Source organism: Diadema antillarum, unplaced genomic scaffold (assembly GCF_040938485.1).
Source record: "Diadema antillarum isolate AM-2024a unplaced genomic scaffold, OU_Dant_1.0 scf00000110, whole genome shotgun sequence".
Classification (NCBI taxonomy): Eukaryota; Metazoa; Echinodermata; class Echinoidea; order Diadematoida; family Diadematidae; genus Diadema; species Diadema antillarum.
This window is the reverse complement of record NW_027270999.1, coordinates 530291-551508: the sequence shown is the minus strand read 5'-3', so window position 1 is coordinate 551508 and position 21218 is coordinate 530291. Positions and strand designations below refer to the sequence as shown.

General features: G+C 39.3%; 1 protein-coding gene across 1 annotated transcript in view; it reads left to right on the top strand.

The window, feature by feature from the left end:
* Window positions 1-659: 659 nt before the first annotated feature.
* LOC139719390 (bone morphogenetic protein 1 homolog) overlaps window positions 660-21218 on the top strand; it is a 46898-nt gene continuing 26339 nt past the window's right edge. The window contains exons 1-3 of the mRNA XM_071630807.1: window positions 660-1277; window positions 13846-14022; window positions 20682-20816. Coding sequence (XP_071486908.1) covers window positions 13905-14022; window positions 20682-20816 — 253 coding nt within the window. The 5' untranslated portion in view covers window positions 660-1277; window positions 13846-13904. The remainder of the gene's footprint in view (window positions 1278-13845; window positions 14023-20681; window positions 20817-21218) is intronic.

Below are 21218 nucleotides of genomic sequence, written 5' to 3'. Positions count from 1 at the left end.
AATTAATAGATAGATGACACGAATCGATGGATGGAGCGTACACAAATCGAGAAGAGAGGGAGAGAGGGGGGAGATAGGGAGAGAGAAGAGGAGAGAGGGAGAAACCACATGGTATCATCCTGACACAGGGCAAAAATCAGAGTTCAAAATATTCTCACGTTTTCTTTTTTTTCCCCTTTTTCTTCCTCTTTTTTATTATAATGGGAGATTCAATTTTGGGTGCCGTATGTCTTTATGCAGCTGTACTGCGTGGCAGGTGTTCCAATAGTCTGTTGTCTGGTCGCTGCTGTCAAGTATGTGTTCCAATTTGGATTCTAAATTTGTGATAATAATCAAAGCCAAGTTGTATTTTCTCCATTTTCCGCAAAGATATAAGAAAGATACAATCAAGGTTAATATCTAGACACGGAAACACAAATATGACGCAATGTGAAGAGATCATTAATTACAATTTGTACTTAAGGTTTTATATAATTTCTCCTGAAACATTTTGCGTAGGTCCGTGGTTTCTATAAAAGTTAAACACTATGACTGGAATAAAGGCTACGCACAGGAAGGTAGCGCACGGTGCTGGTGTTATTACGGGCGATAGCCATCTGACGCTGTAGAGGGGTGGGTAGGAACAAAAGCGGCTTGATAACTTCACTCCCAAAGTTCGCAATAAAAAAAGTGCCTGCGTCACACCGCTGCCTTTGTCCGATGATCCTCCAGCCGCGGAGATTGGAAACAATTGAGGGGCTTTTCGTTACAGAGATCGAAACTCAATCGCGGAGGTGTGAAAAGCCTCTTTCTTCTGCAGCTCTTTCTCTCACTATTGGCCCTAGCTGACTGGATACACTTGCATCTTGAGTGTCTTGGAGCGAGTGACAAAGCTCCTGGGATTGTACGGAATAGGGTCTAACCATCGCCTTTTTTTGTGTCTGCTCAGCTTTTTCCAAGCTTGTGATCGCATGCATAGAGGAACGAGAAGAAACGAAGTTAGTGTGTCATAGCGGGATTGCACACAGCCGTCACCGGGGAACTTACGGGGTTATTTTCTGGCCGTCTGTCGTTGCTTAGATCAGAAGTCACAGATTTATGCGAGGAAGTAATAACATTGAAGTCGACGTTCGTTCCACTTATTTTCCTTCTCATATTTGATGATGTTAACAGATTCCAGTAACAAACGTTGAATGACCTTGTTAGATGCAGTGGTCCGCAGCCCTTTGACGAGCTGGAGTTTTTCGTCTTGATAAGTCCACTTGTGGAGGCAGCGAAGACGTCAAGACCACTTTCAGGTTTGTGTGAAACATAGTTTGCATTGTGATGGTGGTAACATGAACCAATAGCTAGAGCTGTTACGGGTGGATACACGATTACAAATCTCAGGCGTTTTGACCTCGTTATTTCATAGCTCAACACTTATTTTTATGTGTTTTCCTTTCACCGCCTTGTTCTTTTACTTCTTATTCTTCTTTTTACATCATCCTCCAACTTGTTATAAAATCTTTAGTTCTTGTGCTCTGAAGTCCACTCTTAATTGGAAAACATTTGCTTATTGAGAAGTTGTCTTGTGGTATGGGACTCCCTGTTTCTTTTGCTAATCAAAGAACTTAACTGTCCTCCTACAATAGCAATGACTGTGACCGCAAAATCTCGAACTATAAAGAATTTAATTCCTCTTTTTACTACCATTTTGCTTCGCATATTATAGGGCCTACATGTTTATCAAAAGTGTACTGTTGCAGGAGGGCCTATATGTGTAGACATAGAGAGAGAGAGAGAGAGAGAGAGAGGAAGGAAACAGATCAAAGAAAGAAACAAGAGGAAAGACACAGGAGTACAAAATGCGAAAATTTTCTCCTATCCCTTTAGGCTCTAAAACTCTTACGGTGATTCAATATCTTTTAAAGCTTTCAGAGAAGTGAGCGTTCTGAAAATAACCGTTGGATGTTGATAGTGCTGTGGACATGCCAGGAAGATGTTCCACTAAATGAAAGTATTTGGAAATGCAGGACATCATAATGACAGCGATGTCGGATCCCTTCTTCCCACAGACATTGAAGGATGCAGAGATCAATGTTTACCTCTCTACCTCCGAGGAGAACAGTGAACACCCACAGATAGGGAGGGGGGGGGGGGGTTCCACCTCGTTGTATAGGACTGTATACTCGTCGTACAGAATATAGTGAAATAAAAGTCTGCTTCCAAATTCCACTTGTGCGAAAATGCTCATGAATTCACATCGTTCTTGGCCACCCTCTCTTCCTTGACAATTTCGTGACAGGCCCACATAAGTGTGTGTGTGTGTTTTTTTTTCTTACAATATTACTTGAAAGCAAATGTCTAATGAAACTAATCCTTCTGTTTGTTCGAATGCTTGGATTGACGTAAATTTGTTCAAAGAAACTACCATATTACGTGTTTATCAGGACATGCTTGTGGCTGTTGCGCATAATTTTTATGATGAATTAGATATCCCGATTTCTCCACATAACAAGCTGCATGACGTGGTTGCAATGACCCCTCTATAATGTCTAAGACCCCATAGTTGTTTTGGCAGCTCATGCAATCTTTCGAAGCCCACATTCGATGAGCAAGTCATTGAACCGGAAGGGAAAACTACATCAACTTCTTTTTTTTTTCCTCTCACTATACAGGACTATGATTTTATCCCTACCAAGTATGGAAGTGAAATTAAAACAAATTGAAATGAAATCAATACCAATACATTGACTAAAGAAATGTTACCGCAATATACCAAGTGTCATTTTATTTATCATCTAAATCTTACGCCCAATATATCATTGATATTTGATGTTGTCTGAGTTATCTCTTGGGAGGTAAATGGGATAGAAGTCTCAAATAATACCATTGATGACACCGCGTTTATTACGATTTAAGCTCAATGCCTCTATATGATCAGTCTTAAGATGTTTTATTGCCCTGTAAATGATGACGAGCGAAACGTTCTAGACTGACCAAGGAAGTACATGTAGTACTTAGTAAGCGAATTTGCACTGAAATAAATACAGTATGACAAGCCTCTTTTCTACCAAGGACTTTCCTCTCCGTTCCGCCATGGTGTTGGTGTGTCTCCGGTTTCACGACTACGCCTTCTCCATCCACTGATCATTATGCAGACTTTAAAAGCATCCACTAATCATGCATTCCTGAAAGAGGAAATCCACCCAAAAAATAATGAGCTGCAATAGAAAGAGGGAAAAAAGTCCTTACAGAACGATACAAAAAGGATAAAAATCGTATAAGAAATAGTGAAGATATTATATTTTGAAATTTCAGATTTTTTTTTCAGAAAACACTTCTTGACCGGTCCTTATAAATAGGTACCCAAATGAACGAGTTAATGATGTCCTACCTTCACGATTTTTCATGTATTTTATGTATGGAATTCTAAATAAATTTTGTTTTTAGGTATTTCAGGTTTTAGGCATTTTGGGTGGTTGGAAGGCAAGTTTCAAATTTATACAGCTGAAATACGAGATTTATTCCATTTCTATATTTGAAATTGTTAGAGCATTACATCATCAACTCGCTGATTTGAATATTCATGACTGGTCAAGAAGCATTCCCCTCCCCCCCCCCCCCGAAAAAAAAGAAATTTCAGAATGCCATAACTTTCTTATTTCTTATCTGATTTTGATCATTTTTTTGCACTGTTCTTCAATGACTGTTTTCTCTATCTTATGAAATTGATAAAGTTTTGAAGAGCGATCATGCAGACTTTGAAGGCATCCACTGATCGAAATGTGTTAAATGCATCCACGGATCATGCGGACTTCAAAGGAAGCCAAAACCCAAAGAGCAATGTGGATTGAATGAAGGCAGCAACATTAGTAGAACACACCAGTGAAAGTTTGAGGAAAATCGGACAATGGATGCAAAAGTTAATGATTTGACAACAATATAAAGAGAATATAAAGAGAATTTTTAAAAAATTCATTTTTTTATGAAAATGACACCTTCCATCAACTTGATATTGACATAAAATATGTTAAGGATAGCAATCATTCCCCCTGCTTTCTGAAAGCGATTAGTGAAGTGCCCTTTCATTACGCTAGAAAAGTGAAAGCATGTTGATTTTTTTTTAAATATTTTCTTTATATTGTCCACACAACATGATGTCATAAACTCAAGTAGTTTTCTTAGCTAGTGGTTCCAACACCAAAACTTCTAAAATTCATAACTTTTGCATCAATTGTCCGATTTTCCTCAAACTTTCACTGATGTGCTCTACTAATGCTGCTGCTTTAACTCAATCCACATTTTTCTTCAAAGGGAAGTTCCATGTTTGATTTGACTGTCATGATATATTAAATTAATCAAAAGAACAATCAAATTTTGATGAAATCGGAAGAAGAAAATTAGAGTGTTGCATCAACACATTTCCCTATCTGTCAAAAGCAAATATCCCCACCAAACATTAATATCGGTCATACTCACAACACCAGTTTGATGATGAGATGATGTTATTTCGTCATTAGTCACTCCTTGACCTGCGCACAAATCTTTACCACCTCTCTTCATTTAACCAAATCTGAAAAGAAGTCATGATTATCGAGATATGAATAACTTGACAATGTAGAGTCACAATGACTAAAAAAAAAAGATTGTTTTGTAGGACGTGTGGTAGATCTGCTGAATTGTTAACAATATATATTTTCTAGATTGTTTGCATAGCTTTGGAAATGGTATAAAGTGAGGGGTGGTATACGTGTTATTACATTTTAAGTTCGTTGCCTTTCTACATGTTGACCGCCGTGACTGAATATAAATGCATGCGACTTCTGAAAATTCATTTTTGTGTGATTTCAACCTTAACATTTAGTAATGCTTCCCATTAAAGGTGAAGCTGCGTGTTTAATAGGACCTCTATACAGGACTATCTTGTATTCATAAATGATCGAGTTGAATTCACCTGTAATTATGTGTGTAGTCTCCTAAGTCTTTAACACTCACAAGAACATCCTGTTTATGTGACTTGATGCGAACATTAATATCTTAGTCTGTAGACTGGAGTGACAATGTCACAAAAAGTTAGCCTTTCCTCAAATAATAAACGTCTGCCTCGTCAATGTTTACAACTTTTGCTCTGTCCCAAATATTTGCCTCGCTATTGGGCTTTCGCTGTCCTCCATGTTTCCTATCCACAAAAGGTCATGACTGAAAAGCCGCAAGTAATACAGGAAGGCCTCTAATTGCCAACAAAGTCAAGAAGAGACACAGATGGAGCGGAGTGAAATAGAAAAGACGGAAATGTTTGGCAGGATAAACCGCTCTGTTTTTCCTCGTTCTGCAGTCCAAACCATACAACACTCTGTGGATGGTATGCTCTTCACGTTTGAATGTATACGATCAAAGCAAGAAACGTGTTTTTCACCTAATAGGATCTAATGTGTGTGAAAAATCACAGTGCAATATCGAAAGCAATTGTCAATATATTTTCGGATTTGAGTGTTATGGGGAGCGGTGTAGGCACTTCCATACTGATGAAATATGTTACCTTAAAAAAAATGAAAAGTTTTCAGTATGTTTGCAATTTAATGATCTTTAATTTGCAAAGGTTAAACCATTTCTACACGATATTTTAATGGGTATGTAAATCTCAAAGTCATTATACATTCAAAGGTCAAATAAACCATACGAATGTGATCAACATGCCACAGCGTTCTAGCAGAGTCATTTAGCCTGTGTGAGAGTATATTAGGCCTACATTGTTCATCTCCTTTCGCAGGACCTTTTTCGTATAGTAGTACCCTTGCCTTTTGTCGGGTTTCTCGCTGGTTAATGGTACCGTGTTATGTCCTAATGAAGATCTTCTCACGGAGAGCACTTTCAAAAGTTAATCTTTTTTACAAGTACATGTAGGAGAAAAACTTTATGACCAAAGTTGTGTATCATCACCTCGACAGTACAATGAGATGAGAAAAATTACACACAGACAGATCGAGAGATACCGCGCCACAGGTGAAAAAAAAAGATGTTTAGGAAGGATAGCAATAATATAGCTCAATGGTTCCGATGCTTTTTTCTTCTTCTTTTATTTGTGAATGGGCATTCAAACGTCCAATACATTTTATAAATTGTTCACCTTAAACTTGTCTTTGTCCGTCTTACCCCAGTGTCACCTCAACAGTGTGATCGCACATACGATATGATAGAACCTGGCACACCCCTTCCGATGAGCTACTTAACCCTATAACCAGAAAAGCCATCGCGATTTCTGTTGCGGTTTTCTCATAAGCTCTCTCCATCACTATTACCAGCGGCATTCCAGAGAAAAAAAAAAACACAACAACAACAGCCCGGGGTATAAAAATCCAGGTCAAAGCCCGAATGTGAGTTTAGGAACCCATCAAGACGAAAAGAAACCAGAGAGAGAGAGAGAGAGAGAGAGAGGGGGGGGGGGGGGGGGGGGGGGGAGAAACTCTACCCTTTACTCATGATCGTGAAAAAAGACATCGGGTAACATGACTGTGTGTGAGCTAGTTGCAGTTAGCAAGGAGTCGACCGTGCCAGAACCAACATTGGACATTCAAATTTGTAACATGTGCTTCTTTAAAAAAAAAAAAAAAAAAGGAAACATACAATGTATTAAACTTGTTGCATAAAGCAGGGAGGTGGAAGAGAGAACTCCACCTCCCTGCATAAAGTTTGTATTAATTCTCTTTTGCGTAGCAAAACAAAAGCTTATAATCCCGCCTTGACTTCGCTAGCCTTTAACAGATTAAATAATCCCACCTAATGTTGAAGATTAAGGGATCTCAAGCTAGAACTTTTGGTCACCTAAGAATCGGAAGATATTGGAGGAGGCAACTACATGTAGAACTAGAAGGGGTGGAGGGAGAGAGAAAAGGGAGAGACATAGTGACGAACAAGTGAATACAATTACTGTACCTCGTCTTATTCTGCCTCCCATGAACAGCGATGTGATCTCTTGTCGTGCACAGAGAGGTCGTGCATTTACCCGTGCAGTACCAGGTGAGTCTCACCTCTCTGCTCGCATAGATTTGATATGCCAGTCCATGCTCAACTTGACTTCCTTAAAATTTGAGTAAATCAGATCACCAGGAGAGAGAGATGAAGTCTACTTGAATTCAGACGTAAGGTAAGAAAACCATGGAGTTTTCGGTTACTCGCAAATTACAAAGGTTAGTGTAGATCATGATCATAATGCCCTTTCCTCACAAGTAGCTTACTTATCTGTCGTTTTTTTTTTAGTGGAACTGTAAAAAAAAAAACAGATTATCTTATTCTGTTAATTGTTAAGTTCTTTTTAGTGTCCAGCTTGAGGCGGAGGAGTGTAGTTGCTAAACTATCAACCAAAATATGATTTTAAACAAACTAATGGGAACAGTAAGGTGTGACATCACCCCCTCGTCATTTTGTAATACTGTGCTAATATTCAAAATTCATAATCAATTTATATTCTGACCTGTCCACAGTATGATGAGCAACAATACTTTTTGTGTGGTACACCGGATTTTTTGAGAAACCCATTATGCTGATGTTCATTCGTCCCTATGTGTTTCCAGTCATGCCAGTGAAACATGTCAAAAAGTTCTAGATATGTGCGATTCTTGAGATTTTCGCATTTTGTCTGCTGTGAGATTTGATCACCAACTTTCCCGTAAGCTCGAAATCACTCATAAAACAGTTACAGTACCTGAAAACACTGGTCATTGCCCTCCGTTGAATCTCCCTGCTGATGTGAGGTCTGCCGGTGAAACTGCCATACCCTTGAGCTACTAACTGCTTGGTGGTAGCTCCATGGTCATACCCTCCTCGGTCAAACTCCTACAAGCTCTGGTGGAGAGTGATGGAAGATGTAGATGTCTATACAGGTCCGTTAATAGTTCCTACACCAGTTGCGCCGTGTCCACACCAGAAATGTCACGCAGTTTTTTGAGATTTTTTTTTTTTTTTTTTTTTTTTTCAATTTCAGACCAGTTACTCCAGTAGACAGTAGACTGATTCAATCGCTTGGAGCTCCGGGACACTCTTTCATTCGGAATGGGACATTATAGAATGTTGAATAGGACTAGCACCTGTCACTCTCTTAAATATGATCATACATTTTTGTTTGTTTGTTTGTTTGTTTTTTGTTTTGACGCGAATGCTCACTATTTCCATTGAATTTCGACCGACACTGTTTCCCCTTTTAGAGCATGACGTTGATTATCGGTGAAATCAAAGCAATGGTTGGAGGGGATTGAACAGACTACGTCCACCTTCTTGAATTCCATGGGAATATTAACTTAAAGGAAGATGCATGCGACCCGAAACTGTCTGATCGTTCAGTCGGGATTCTTTCAGCATTGACCTCTGAAGAGCAGGATTTTGGGGGCAGCTGCTCTGGCAGTTTATTCTTCTCAGACGAAACAACAATTCATGTTTATTCTTGCATTCCTCGCCTCGGTAGCGAATAGCGATGCTGAGAAATTGAAGTGCTGTCGAAATGGCAGCATGTTGTACAACCATTGTGCTATTTCAAGTTGCCTTCTCCATATAGTGTACCTACATGAAGCAGGATTCATAACGATTGGATACGGGTGATATGAACCTCCGCCAACCTTCAAGCAACGCGCTATGTGATGCTCTTGTCTTGTTCTTAGTAATCTTACTCCTGCTAACAGTAACACTCCTACTTGTCTTTACGTCTCACGTATCATTTAGTTCAGTGTTTTAGCCCTTGTCATTCGCTTGCAGCCCGAGCTTGCAGCTTGCTCCTGAAATTGTGGAGGTTGGTCACATGAAGAAAATATGACTCACCTTGTTAAAGATGTGTAAGCCTTTGATATGTTAGCTTCCCCATGAGTCTACCAGATTTTTGGTACACAGATGAAATTTAGTATCAAGATTTCACTGCACTTCAAACAACCGGTAATTTGGCTCAGTTGTTAGCGCGTCTGCGTCCAGATCCAAAGAACCCGGGTTCGATACCCAAGTCTGAAACTGAGCGTAATCATACCGTCCCCTTGGTGTCCCTCGGATAGGACATAAACTGGAGGCCCCGTGTGTGAGAGATTCACAACTCATGCTCGAAAAAGATCCCACTTCATTCATTCATCGCAAAGAGCAGGGTGCATAACCAGGTGAAGTAATCCCGCCTCGCATGCAATGGGATTTCACTGAAGATCAGCTAGGGCAGCTGAATATGGGCTATCCAATCAGCTTCTCAGATGGAAAGATCAAACAAACAAACGGATGTCTCAGCGTATATCGACAATATCTTGAAACCATTATTATTCTTGACCTTTTTATTCCAGAATGTTCAATGCGTCATGCAGTCGTCTTTTAAAGCAGTAATTAATCCCACGGCAAATCTCACCTCACACCTAGACAAGGAATCAAGTGATTCTACGTTAAACTTGGCAAGGATGTATTTCGCACCTGTATGTACTTCTTTGGGCTGGGCCAGTGAGGTGGCTCAGTCGGTACTAGTATAGTGCGTCTGCCTTGCAATCAAATGACTCGGGTTCAAGTACCCTTGACTCCGGCTGAGCAAAGTTGTGAGTAATCATGGAGCTGCAACACAGATCCATGGTGTAATCATACTGTTCCCTCGAGTAGTAAAGAGGCCAAAACACAAAATGAAGGTCCGGTGTGCGAGGGAGTCACAACTCACTCGTGTATAAGGTCCTATACCGACTTCCTTGCAACAGGAATGTGAGTATTCACCTTCCTGCTCGCAAAGAGCAGGGTGCCTGCGAATTCCAGTGAAATTGTCTTTCCGACATAGGCCTACCCATTCCAGAAAACGGGAATGATGCCGACCCCTGGTGGTTCACCCCAGGTGACTAGTAATAGCTTGAAGCTCCTTGGTAATAGTTAGCAAACAGTATCAACCAACGCATTGTGCCGTACCAAGGAGGTAGGCCTATACTGCAGGCTCGCCTAGTACCTCCTTGGCCATACGAAGAAGTAGGCCCTACGGTACATGAGGCTTTGAAGGGTTCTACTTTGTTAGAGATTTCATGTTGTTTTGCCAGCTAAGGTTGTAATCATCCAAGTTAAGGACCAAGACGACTCCAATGAAGAGTTGGTATTGTACCACCGTACATATGAAATCTGCTAGGATTGATGGACAAGCCGTGCTTCAAAGATAATTTCAGCAGTTACAATCGTAAAGGATATAATGATCACCATGACAAAAAGCACATAATCATGTCTGCCATTGCTTATGAAGCATTTGGCAATTCCGAGATTGGACATAATTACGTTGCGTGTAGAGCAATTAATCAATGAAGTCCAAGGTAAAATCATCATTACTTAAATAAATACACCTGGAGATTCAGGAGAAATGTCTTTGGTTTTATTCAATCTAATTTTAATGACTTTGATTTTATTCAACTATCATATTTCAGTGTCATGTGTTTGTTATGTCACATGATTGTCACGTTTAATGAGGCTAAGATATTGGCTCACCGCATTAGTGTTATAGGGCATGCGTGATGTCATGCTACGATCTGTTACGTTATGTGGGAAGATGTCCCCAAGATATTTTTCTGCAGCTTTCAGTGAAGTGCACGGGATGGATGACGTAGAACTCGTGGCTGTCTTTGCGATCCTGAATGTCGAACAAATAGACATATTGTATCTCAATCACAGGCCGTTGTCATTACTGAGAGATGCATATTGTTCACCGAGGCAGAGTTCTGGTGTGTCGATCAAAATCTCCGGCCAGCTGGAAGGCCGATATGATGTTGAAAACTGGTCGAGAGGGCCAATATGTAGACTAAACCAAAATAAAAGCATAGAGAAGAGCTTTGTTGGAACATAGCGTTTGCCTGTCTTGAAACTATGTAGAAAGTCACTCACAGATCATATCTTTCCACTTTTGAGTGAAAGAACCTTTATCGTTGAAAACCTCTGTTTCTATTTATTTCATTAACCTCCGAATATATCATGTGGAGTCTGTGAAGTTAGACACATTATTGTCAATAGAACACACCAGTGAAGTTTGAGAAATATCGGAAAGCGCGTTTTTGTCAATGAAGTGTGGTTATTGCACTATATGACTTAAGATGGCTACAGCTCACGACAGTAATGTCACACTAATCGAAGAACATAAAAATAGAACTGATCAAATGCAATTTTTTAGCACAATGAAAGAGCACTTGACGTCCCTCCTTCAGAGGGTATGAGGAATAGTGTTACTCTTGACTTATTGTCAATAAGAAGTCGAGGGAATAGGTACTTTTCCACCAAAATATACAATTTGTGGAATTTTTTTATATTTTCTTGGCATTGTTCAACTGCTGTGACATCACTAATTGTTGAAGCCCTATCCTGAGGTGATTTATCCAAAACTTTTGAACATACTGTCCGATTTTCTTCGAAGTGAAGTTCCTTCGAACTTCACTTCGAAATTCACTGAACCTACCCACATGTTTGGGGTATATTCCCCAGAGCCAGAATCAGTGTCTGTAACCGAGAAAGGGGAAAAATACAACGAAGACAACGTTGCCAATATTTGCAGCTGCAACGTCTGTTCTTAACTGCAATAAGTGGGCGATGATGATGTTATCGGATTGTTGACCACAAATCTGTCGTTTTGTAGTACTACCCTCGTCTTTTTGCTGGTGACTGAAAAGGACTTTGAGGGGTGGATACTGAATTTTTTTTCTGAGAGATCTCTTGAAAGGTCTTTTGTTCGGTGGAGCATTTCTTTGTCACAATATTGTGGTGATCAAGTGTTGAGTGATGCTGTGGGGAGATTACGGGATGCAATATGGAAGAGAGGGGAATAGAGAAAGAAGAAGATCGTTTTTGATGGCATGAAAAAATAGAATAAAGCGATAGCGAGAAGTACAGTAAAGAAAGTAGGATAGGTGATGGATAACTTTACATTAAAGTACTTTGAAAAGGAATTATAAGATGTATGATTAAGTATTCAAAATCTTGCAATTTAGTTTAAAGAATTGTTGATTTGAATGAATGATTGTTTGATTTCTTCGATACATTGTAATGAACCTTTTTTCTGTATCTAACCACTAAATAATGGAAAATGAGAAAAAAGTCTTTTTTTTTTAGTACATCTGCCACGAAGTGTCGTCAGGTTGTCCGTAGGTCTGTTCGTCTGTCGTAATCGATTTTGTCGACGACGTAAATTAACCGTTCGAGGTATTCAAATGAAACTTGGCATTATTGAATGTATGAGAGGACGAAGCTGTGCCATTTTTGGACCACACGCTTAATGCTAAAATTTCATCATTTCCCCCATATATCTGCAATACTGAAATATATTTCCACGAAACCTTGTGTATACATGTATATCAGATTAAGATTCTCATAGGAAAGTTTTGGGCCATAAGGTCAATGGTCAAGTACTAAAAATGTTAAAAATTCTCTTTTCCCCGGCATATCTCTGAAATAGCTCGAGGTATGTTCATGAAACTTAGTACATTATACATATCTTTGTATTGCCTGACATTGATACTCTATGGAAATTTTGGGTCAGGATGTCTTAGTACGAGGGTCACAAATCAGGTTGATAGGCTAAAAATTAATTGCACTATTTCATGCTGAAGTTACTTTATTTTCATCATATCAAAACCCTGAAATTAGTAAATGAATATATGCTTACAGTGTCTTTAAAGGGATAGTACACAGTTTCGGATGAGATGGGGCTTCAGGTTTCCAACATTTTTTAATGATTTTTTAGATAATGAGAAGCCTCTTATATGAAATATGAAAGAGCGTATAATTCTTAAAAGAATTCAAAGTTTATTTGATGGAAATTGGTTTTGAAATGGCCGAGATATCTAAAACAAAGCGATCCTAACAAAAGGTGGGACCCACCTTTTATCAGGATAGCTTGTTTGACTTTGTTTTTGTTTTTTATATATCTCAGCCATTTGAAAATCGATTTTCATCAAATAAACTTTGAATGCCTCTTGGAATTTCCAACATGCTCTTTCATATTTCATGAAGCCATTTTTAAGTATCTCTCAAAAAGTTAAAAGCTGATGAATTATCAGCTCAACCAGTACTATACCATCCCTTTAAACCTTGTGTTTATATGCGCTTTACTGCAATTGATTATCTAAGGAAGGTTTTGGGCCATGAGACAGAGACAGAGTGAGAGACGGATATGGATAGATACTGACAGACAGCAAGAAAAAAGAAATGAATCTAGAAAATCACTAAACCCGGAAATGTCCGTGTGTTGTCTACAGGTCAAATACATCTATAGGGCTCACACCCATAAATATTTCCCCATAGGGATATGTGTTAAAAATCAAATTTCAAAAAATTCTGTAAAATAGCTGGGAGAAATGAGGTATTTCAGCTTCACTAACCTGGATAAGTGAGATATATCCTTTCATCCATCAAATTTTCAGGGTGGATTCTTCAGTCCAAATTCTGTCCAGGGGTCCGCAAAGCCAGACTACGAGTTCTTGTCACTCAAAAAATCACCCATTTTCCGTACACGTACCCAATGAAATATAGTCCCTTCAAATTCCACCAGAAAAGCTTTCATCTTCCAACCAAAATGCAATTTGTAGAGGAATTCATACAATATCTACAGCTATTCGGTTTTTTGCCAAACTACATCATTGATTTTTAATTATTTTTTTTCTTCATTTATTTTGGTATCTTTGGTACGAATTTGGGAAGGGGTCTGGGACAGTCCATTGTATTTACGGGTGTGAACCCTATACTAGCTTCTGCAGCAGAGTATTCGCTGAATCCACACACACACACACACACACACACACACACATATATATATATATATATATATATATATATATATATATATACACACGACACACACACACACAATGTTTTGACGTTTCATTTTCCTCTCTTACCTCATCCTCTTGATGTATCTTCTAGGTAGGCGAGTACAGCGACGAGAAGGGACGTGAGCTAGACTCCTCCCGACAGGCTCTAATATGGATATTTTATCCATGGTGTCGCTATGTCTTCTCGGCTTCATTCTCAGTCTTGTGACTTACATCGGAGAAACAACACGCGTTCTTTCAGATGACATCGCAAATCCATGTAAAGCGGGTATGTATACATACTATTTAAAGGAGAATGACACTCAAATATGCATTATGTAGACTGATCATTAATACAGTTATAATGAAATTGTGTCTAGACTAAACCGTCTACAGTTATGGTTTAGTGAGATAAATAGTGATATCTCTTTATATTTTAGGCTTTAATTCAAAATTTTTATATGCTTGAATGTTTTGTGATACAACTGACCTACACATATGCATCTAATGTGATAACTCGAACATTTTTTAAATCATTGCTCCCAATGGTAAACAGTACCTTTAACAAACATACGAACCTTCTTCTACACACACAACTTGGGCTTTTTCCACATTTGATTACATAATTACTTCGTTTTGAGGAATTATAAACATTCACATGTCATAGCACGGTCATCTTTCCATCAGCAGCGGAGCTACATGTACTATGCACTCTTACTGTAGGGGAAAAATACGAAAACAAAAGCCTGGGTAACAGCGTTAGTGGCTTTCTCAAAGTGATACATTATGAGAGCGTCAATTTTCAATAATTCAAAACTGTTGTCTGTGATTGTCCCTGTTGTTACTGTTTTATTGTGTTTGTTCGTTTACTGTCATGCTTTCCTCCTTACCTATACGTATTTATATATGTCAATGCATTGTGGGAAGGTTCGAAAATGTATAAGTCATTAGCGTGGTTGAGGTAATGATGGTGCTGATTCTTCAAATATGGCTGTCATTGTTCTTTTTGACTTTGACTATTAGCCTCTTGCCTCTCTCTTCCTCTTTTCTAGAGGCCTTCGTCCCTCTTGTGTTTCCCTATATGTAGACTGAGTGAGAAGCAGCGTATTACCTTTTCATCGGTTTCTTTAGAAATACCCCCCCAAAAAAAAAATAAATAAATAAATAAATAGATAGATAAATAAATGAATAAAAAAGAGTAAAAACAAATAAAAACAAAAAACAAAACCCTTTATTCTAACATTAGTGCAGTAATTTGTCCTCAGAATTATATCTCTGTGGTTCATGACATCAGGTGCGAAAGGAAAGGATTCCTGTAGCTGTGGTGCCCGGACTATAAGTGATTACAATGTACCTGTGCACTTTTGATCGGCGATAACGCCAGCCACGAACAATGACAAACCACGAAACTGACGTGCTCGTATCATTCGATTTTATTCCTATCAACGTTAGGAGATGTGACTCGGAAGAATCGGGAGATACATCTGTCATGACAGATCTGTTTGGTTTGATTGCAGTTAATGTTAAAATAGAAAGATTTTATCAACAGGATGTTCCTATGATGAATAGAAAGCTAAAACCCTTTCGCCACTCTGCTCTGGTACCAGTGGTATTGTGGTGTCAGAGGTGAATTTGAACAGTGATGACTTTTTATTCCCCCCCCCCCCTCCCGTCGATATTTATCTTAACAATGAAACTCTTGACATGTCCAATTTCCATATCCATATCCATATCCATGTCCATATCCATATCCATATCCATATCCATAATATACATTACATATCCATGTCCATATCCGTATCCATATCCATGTCCATATCCATATCCATATCCATATCCATATCCATATCCATATCCATATCCGTAATCCATATCCATAATCCATATCCATATCCATGCACTCGATCCTACGCACGGACATGCGCACACATTATGATTGGCCAATATTATGGTATCTGAACCTGACGGCTTCTAGTTATGTGACGGCTTCTCGTTATGTACACTAAAGACTGAAATGAGGAAACCAAAACCAAACCAATACAGAAGCGGGAGGGCGAAGCTCGAGACAAGACAATACATTGTATCATTTTTCGAGAAAAAAAAAGGATTATCTCAGCTTCTTTCCGCGATCAAAGAAAACATGAACTCCCAATTTATTTTTTAGAGATGCCATACGGCGTGACGAGCACGAACCATGTGCAGAGTGCTGGGTCTCCGTTGGGACACCAGGGTGATAGCTGATGGAAAGTTACTTCAGGTGTCGACAACAGCAGAGGAAATGGGGTCTAATCAGCAAAATGTTGTAAAGCGATTGGGGTCAGCCATCAAAGTACAGGTGGGCTGCACTTCCGCACGGGCACATTCTGGGACGACGACTGGCTAAGGAAAATAAGGAAGAGTATGTGATGGCAGATTGGAGATGACATACGACTTCCAGCGGGCCATGACCCGATCTCAGATCTTGAGCATCGCCCTCTCTCTCCCGGCTGTTCCTGGTAACCGTTGTACAGGTGAACGGGGCGGGCAAGCCAGCGGCGTCCCGCTCTCATTTCACGCAGATAGAAACCCACGAGTGAACGATTCTGCATGAATGGCAACCATGGCCCCAGGTGTCATGTTGAGGTCAAAGGTCAAGTTCGTAAACAGTGCCAGAAACCAGATGGAGCTTCGATACAATTTTCATACTCGGTTCGTTAGTCTTTGATTGGAGACCTCTATATTTCAAGGAGCACATCATGAGCAGAACTTTGTAAGCTGGATACTTTAGTACTGTTCAATCACTGGCCAACTTGATTATCATAAAGGGCAATAGGAGGATGGTCCTCTTTAAAGTGTTATTAATATCATGAAAGATGGAAAGAGAGACTTCGCCTATGGTAACCTCCGTAAACAGCTGTCATTGGGCTCAGAATATCACTCACTGACAGAGAAACAAAAGTATAGCAAAATAGTCATGCAAATGATTTCTACTAGCTCAGGGGAATTCCCAGATAGTCACATGATTCACTATCTTAGTGCACACCCAAAGTGGGAATCGGCCGTAGATTTTGTTTTTCTTTTACAAATCAGTTAGGGCCTATCGATTTCCAAGTTAACATTAAAATATTTCAATGTGATGATGATAATACTGATGTGAAATAATGAGGATATTCACACACAGTAAAGGGATTATGGCTAAGTCTTGACGTTGTTAAGATGATTAGTATACCAAAAACTTGAACCATGGTCCCGTAGATAAGGACACTATCACCCTAGTAAACCATCCTATATCACGATTTTTTTGACAGTGAGCTGGAGACAATAGAACTTTTGAACCAGATGCGCGTCACCTTATCATTCTAAGTCACATGACGTACAACCATTCTGTTACGTCACGCACAGTCGTGTCAGTCTGCTTTAGCAGATATGCAAAGAAGTGTAATGTAAAGTGTAGTGAAAATATGATTTCTCACAATGACGTTGTTTTTAATCAAAACAAGTTGCTCGACCGGTAGTCAAAATCTCGTGGATTTACGTTGTTTGCTTTTATTGTGATGAGTAGGTGGTGGAAACGTGGAATTTTCAGGAAAGGCAATTGATTAGAATGTACAGGTAGTTTATGCTGTAGCTATATCTCTGATGATGATCACAAAATTGATAGTGGAAAAATGGAAAACAGAACAAACCCAAAAACCTATTGAAAGAATGACAAGAAGTTAAATACTGCCTCACCAGAAATGCTGCAAGGTTCAGTATTCAGTTGAATATAGCCACATTCTGTAGCTTCCGGTCGACTTGGTTTACATGTTTTTGACATTTACACCCGACAACTTTTCCAGAGAGGAGAAAGGAAATGAAAACAATCGCTATTTTTCACTGTCACTGGTAAAGCATCGGAACTATTCTGAGTTTTACCTTGTATACTCAAACTCGAAATGCATTTTGAACAAAGGGGAAAGCAAGATTGATGATTCACGTCTTCCTTTATCAACGTTATCATTCATAATCAGAAAGACATGAATGAGAACCATTCAAACTCTTGAGGGGAATTTACCCCGAACATAATAAATGGATCCTCTGAGTGCAGAAAGAGCTGTTGAACACACGAGTGATTTTTTTTTTTGGTTTTTTTTTAACATAATAGAATAGAACTTGACTTACGTCATTCAGAAGACAGGAAGAATATTGTTACCTTTAACATTATGTCACTAGCAAGTAAAGCCCTAAGGGGAAGGTGTACTTTCCTCCTAAAAATATATTTTAATTTTTTGCAGTTCTCTGTGTACATGGTGTACAGTATTTTCTTCATATCGTTGTGCTATCGTGACATCTTCCGTATAATGTTGTAGACTTCCAATCCGGCGATGACGGCATATTGACAGTAACATGGAATTCATCAAATTTCAGAAATTCATAACCTTTGAACGGTGAGGCCAAATTTCCTCAAACTTCACGAATGTGTTAAACTATTTCTACATTTATCGAATCCACATAATTTCATGTTTATGGCAAATTCCTTTCCTGTACTCTTAGTCTTGTCTAATTGTTTTGAGAGTACGCGAATAAAGACACGAGTGTCTTTTACTAATATATTCTAATAGGGCTAACTTTGATATCATCATCTTGATGGTGGCGACAATGAAAGGCCCGGCCAATCCATCATTATCATCCCAAAGGTCATCTCACTATTTAATTTTGTCCTTTCCCAACGAGTTGTAATATCACTTGAAGCCGTGGGCTTTGTTTGTGTGTTTGTGTGTTTGTTTGTTTGTTCGTTGTTGTTTTTTGTGGCAGTCCAAATTACGATGCCTTATAGATGATAGCTGTGTGTGAAAATGCTTTTAATGTATGAACACCTTTGAAGTCTACACAAAATAAGTTCAATTATGGGCTGACGTCATTATTCTTATTGAAAAACGGCATGTTAAATTCATGTCATTAATACTTTGTTTGGAAAATTAGAAGAGCGTACACTGGCACCTGATGTAAGTCCATAGAACGTCAACTGTAAAAACATGTTGTTGTTGTTTGTTTGTTTGTTTGTTTGTTTGTTTGCTTGTTTGTTTTTGTCTTTTGTGGTGGTGGTGGTGATGGTAATGGTGGTCTTGATTTTACGTGATGTGACGTATTACGGACTAAATGTGTACCACACTGAATTTGGTGGAATTTGACGGCTCTCAGTGGTACGGAGTAGACGACCCTGTTCGACCAAGGAAGTGTCAGCGTATAGGCCTACTAGCGCGCCTAGGACTTCTCGGACCTCCTACCTCTTACACTGCTTTACCAGCAGCCCCAATGGAGACAATTTGTCAAACCAAAGGAGACTAATTTCCCTGCCGCCACCTCTTGGTGTGGCTTTAAGTACTCCCCCAAGTGGGGCCGGCCAAGGAGCCGGACCCAGAACCCCACCGGCCTAGACGGCGGTTGGAATTTGTGGCAGCGTAAACTCTGCACGTGCGTAGTCCTTCTTATTTTGCATTCAGCCGCCTTTAATATTGAATTTCACCATCTTGTCCACTGAATACCGTCATAATGTCAACATCCCATAAACTTCCACGGTATCGTGTTGATGCGCAAAATATGCTATAAGTTTGCATCTTGCTCTAGAAAAGAATATTGCTGCGTTAACACATTAAAACATCTGTTCGTCATGGGTTAAGGGTAAAATTTGGTTTAAATCTCTTCAAATTCCTGTAGAATCACGCTCCACTGAGAGTCACTTTTTGCTAACTGCTACATAAAAATCAATCAATCAATCTGGAAATGAGCTTTCGAATCGGTGATTACATTTCAGTAATTCCGACAATGTTAGACATTTCGCGTACAACAACTCATTGCGCCATTATTGGCCATTAATTAACAATACACACTTTTCAGAAAGACTGATGAAGACCAAGGTCAATCTCATCTGAAATTCGTTATTGAAAAACGGCACCTCATGATGATTACCCCCCCCCCCTCCCACGTGTCCGTTCAATTGGCACATGTTGATACTGTAGACTATGTGGAGTCTTCCATTGCTGATACTTGTGAAAGATCCTAAGTAAGTGCAGTTCCCCTCTATACGATGAGTTAGGGAACTCTCAATTCCCAATTTACACGTCGTGCGAAAACAAGATGTCGATATCGTCTGCTCACTATTGATAGTCGCAAATCATCAAACGGATATGACAGCTCGATTATAAACAAATCGACTGGGTCGCTCTCTGGCACATTGGTGTGACATCATTGCTTTTTCCTGAAGTGAGCAGGGAAGAATATTGCTAGACTTGATCTACATGCTGATTCCTGATGAAGAGGTTATGAGAATTTTGTACCAGAATCATACAGTATTTGAAACACTGAATGAGATGGGTATTTTTGTGAGAAAATTTACGTAGATGGAATGCGGGCTTCATTTAGGGGCTGTGAGTTGCTTTATAGCAAGCTTGCCCCGTGAACATGGACCACAATCAAATAATTCATGTCCATGACAGATATTTGACCACAATTTATATCAATCACTCAATGACAATGATAATAATAAAGCTAATAAACACAATAATGATACCGTTATTTATCAATTTGTAAAGCGCAAAACCTATATAGGCCTGATTTCTCTGCGCTGCAAGAGCCTCTGATTTAATGATTAACAGTAATGAACAGTTGCGTGAGTTTAGAGAATGCTACAGTTGGGGATTTCCTGATTTTTAATGGAAGTGAGTCCACGGTTTGGAAGCTGCGTAAGTATAACGCTATGTTGGAGATGAGCGCACATGCATGTTACGTATGCTTCTATTTGCTCTCCAAGAAGAACGTCTCACCACAATTATCAAATACTTCTGATTTACAAAGTTTCTTACAAATCTTGATGCTTAGTATAGGCTGTGATAGCGTTTCATTGTTAGAGCCGACGATTCACTTAAATCTGTAAAGATATACCATCTTTTATGCTGAGAAGTGACCCACCTTGATTTCTTCCCTTGCCAGCTGGTTTCCTCGGTGATGCGGCACTCACGGACGAGGACTACGCCCGAGAGATGATGTACGCTAGAACATCGAGGGCACACTTACAGAGGAGGATATTACAGGAGCGGCACAGAAATAGAGAAGCAAATCATCATGGTGAGCCATATACTTCTTTCGTCTGTCATTCCTGTCACCTCAAGGACACGTAAGTGGAGTATGTTCACAGGATCAAAATGTGATAGCTGGAAACACAAGGGGTGCGTTCACCGATCTTATGATACTGCAACGATTATATAGTGAGTAAGCCGCCAGGCCAGTTGTTTGTTTCATGAAAGTCTTATGAGAGACTTTACGCTCATTAGACAATCTAATATGAGAGACTTCGTGAAATGGATTCGAGAGTCTCTCATAGCTACATGTGAGCGTCTTTGGCCATTCTGAGATTTGTAAACGTAAAGGCTCTTATGTGATGACTTCATGAAACAGACCCCACTTCTGTTAGCTATCTTGGACAGTAATGCTTACGAGCAGAAAATGAACGCCGAGGTCGCATAATAC